At 41.2% G+C, this 3294-nt stretch overlaps 1 protein-coding gene across 1 annotated transcript; it reads right to left on the bottom strand.

Annotated features, from left to right (window-relative positions):
• Positions 1 to 303: 303 nt before the first annotated feature.
• LOC103774925 (GC-rich sequence DNA-binding factor 2-like) lies at positions 304 to 2380 on the bottom strand (the record flags this gene model as incomplete). Its single annotated transcript, XM_008942362.1, has 3 exons — positions 304 to 389; positions 1352 to 1570; positions 2219 to 2380. Coding segments are annotated over 3 exons (467 nt in total), but the record flags the coding sequence as incomplete, so codon positions are not given.
• Between the last annotated feature and the right edge of the window lie 914 nt (positions 2381 to 3294).

The following is a 3294-nucleotide window of genomic DNA, read 5'->3' as shown; positions in this document are numbered from 1 at the left end:
AACACAGCAAGTCAGGGCTCACAATTTTGTTCTCTGCTTTTCAGCCTTCCATCACACACAGGTACCTCCCTGCCTTTGAGACAGGCAACAAAACCCTGCTTCTGAACAGCAAGAGAGACATCACAAGTTATTCATTACCATCCTCCCCATATCTCTCTATCTTTTCCCTGAAGAATTAGCTACAGCTTTGTGAAAACCTCTCCAATGAGAGGGTGGGAAGGAGATACTACTATTATCTGTACTCCAGACATGTCCTCTTGCCTAGGACCAAAAAGCAACTTCCAGTGGTCAGGAAAGTGTCACCTGAGAGAGTTTAACAGCTTTCCTTATTTGCTCTTCTTCCCACTTCATTTCTGCTTCATCTTCACTCGATCCAACACACACAGACACTGGAAGTTAAAACAATCAGTGTTAGATGTGATTACAGCCTTCATTTTTTCCCCTCCCATGTTCTCCTCCCTCTAAAGCAACAATAGTTCTCCCAACCACAATTGGGAAGTGATACACACAAAAAATCAGCAGATGAAAAACCTGCAGATGGAGGACCTCCAAACTGAAAGGCAAGGAAGGCTTTGATAAGGCTAGTGGGACTTGTAGAATTCACATCAATATTAATTTCCCCACCATACTGTTTCTCAGACAACTCCCACTGCAGTATGAGAGCACAAACACCTCACTTTGTGTCTCAAACTGAAGCTCTGTGTAGTGTAAGGGTGTAAGTACAGGCCCTAACAGTGACTGACATGATACACAACAAATCCTTGAGTGTTCCAAAACATACACTCTACAAAAATATCTCATTAGCATCAGAACTGCAGAATCAGCTTGTAGTTATCCATTCCTTATAACCCTTATTCAAATGATAGAGTAAACCAGTGCTTCCTAAACAAAACTATAAGCAGCTCCAAGAGGTTAAAAACAATGGAAAAGCCAGATATGCTTTGAGTGCAATAGGTTAGTTTACTTCTGAAGGGCTGGGTTGTTGGGTTTTCCCTTTTTCAAGGACAGTCAGAATGTCAGGACAGGGAGAGCACACATAACACCTGACCAGAACAGGAGGCAGGATTTACAGCAACACTATTCCCATTAAGTGCTACAGCTCCTATAACACAGGGTTTTCTTTCATTCAACAAGGAAAAGTTTTACATGTTTCTCAAAGCTCCTTGCACCACCACATTGGTGAGACCTAAACCAGGTTAGCATCCCATGTAAACCCCAAGTACCAGCTGTACAGCCCTTTGCCAAGATCATGGAGGAGCAAAGCCTCACACTGCACTCACCCTTTACTGGACAAGTCCCACACTCTCCCACAACAAAGCCACAACCAGCAGGAGAAGTGGCACAAACTCACCCATGTGTTCAGCCACCCTCTGCCTAAGAGTTCTCAATTCAGGAGCAAAATTGAGATTCTTCCTATCAGACTCATCTTCACTCTCTGAGTCACTGCCCTCCCTCCTCTGAGAGGCCTGATGACCATTTGAAACATCCAGTGGAAGATAATCAGCTCTTGTCCTGGCCAAGTGACGTTTCCTTCGAGCAGCCTCAATGCAAGCTGCACTGGGGATGGTACCTGCATGGAAGAGAATGAAATATCTAAGCCAAAGACTAAAGCAACACTCTGTCTCACTCCTAATGTCAATAATCCCCACAGTTCAGAATCACTGTACAATTCTGAGTAGTCAACACAAGATACTTTTTCATTAAGCTTCCCATGTGGAATAGAAGATGAAAAAGCATCCTTAAAAAGTGGCTCTCAGTCAAAAATAAAAATCAAGACTTTATTCTTTTAGATTCATTGCTGTTAGCCTGCCCTCCATTTTTTTCCCCTCTCCATAAAAGATCAGGATTATTAAATTTCATGAGTTAAAGGAATCCAAAGTTTACAAATCATCATAAATGAGGTTATATTTTCATCTCATGGCAGGAACTGTGCATTACTACACAGGGATTTTTCACTGCCTCTCTTCTGAAACCAACAGTCATAATTTCTAATCCATTTCCAAAATTAATACAGAAATACAACCAAATATACTAGGGAATCACCACTATTCTTACAGAGGATGTGTAGCCCAAATTCACCACGAACAAGATGTAAAGATGAATCCCACTCAACTCAAATCATGTAAGATGTAGGCATCTCACCTATCTTGTCATGTACTTCAAACAAAGAATATTCTAAAATACATTCCTTTACCAAAAAAAAATCCAGGAAACTCACCTGGTGATAAATCCTTCCTACTCTGTGGAGAGCTGGATTCATTTTCAGAGTCTGAGCTGTTGTAGTCCTCACTTGGTGAAGAGGAACTTTCATCCTCCTTCAGCCCCTCTTCTCCACGAGGGCCTTTGGTGCTGCCAGTTCTAGGCTCCAACTCACAGACTTCTGGTTTGGGGGGGTTGGAAGGTAAGAGTCATTATTCCAGTTTCAGCTGCTGGAAGCTGATCTGCCATAAGGAGTCACCAGGAACTATCTACACCTCACTGCAGCAAAGACTTGTCACTTCCTTACCTCCACTCCTCAACATGAAAAGACCTTAAATTTTCCAAATTTCCAAGACTGTAATTTATGAGCCATTTTTTTTTTGAATCAGAGCTTCTATGCTAGTCCTAAACTGCTCTGTCCTGAGACACAGAGCACACAGGCAACAATATGAGCTCCCAGACAACAACTAATATCCTGACAGTTCACAGCATGTCTGGATTCATCTCCCTTGACTTTATAAACTGTATTTAGAAGGCTATTTTTTAACCATTAACAAGGGAGTCCTCAGTTAAATTACAAAGCTTTATATATGTCTGCCTTGTCTCCAATTATCTTTGAATTCCTTAAAGAAAATTGACTTCTCTTCAGGTGCCACTACATCTCCAGGAAAGCATCAGATGACTGAACAATGTGCCATCTATTATAAAAGGTATACTTTAATAATATATAGTTCAATAAGACTAGGAACACTACCAGAACAATCAAGGCTACTGACTCAATTAATTAGAATATCCAAATGTTCTAATAGCACCTAGTTTAATAACACAAAGTCAGGTCTACATCAACTTTTATCAAACAAAACCCTACTAAGCTCCCATTTTCCCTCCATGCCATCAGATCAAACTGCAATTTGATAGGAATAAGCAGTGGGTAGATGGCACCCAGTTTGAAAGACATGATGCTGAGGTACAAATTTAGCAGAAGTTGATTAATTCTGATGTACTACAGGGGTTCTGCATACCCAGGTCTGCTCAAGAACAGCCTCCAAGTTCTGACACTGTTTTACTGAGGTCATACAGGGAATAATTTCAGCA

The sequence above is a fragment of the Merops nubicus genome, unplaced genomic scaffold (assembly GCF_000691845.1).
Source record: "Merops nubicus isolate BGI_N331 unplaced genomic scaffold, ASM69184v1 scaffold28286, whole genome shotgun sequence".
In the NCBI taxonomy this organism is placed as follows: Eukaryota; Metazoa; Chordata; class Aves; order Coraciiformes; family Meropidae; genus Merops; species Merops nubicus.
Note: the sequence above shows the minus strand (reverse complement) of the source record. Positions and strands in the feature narration are given on the sequence as shown.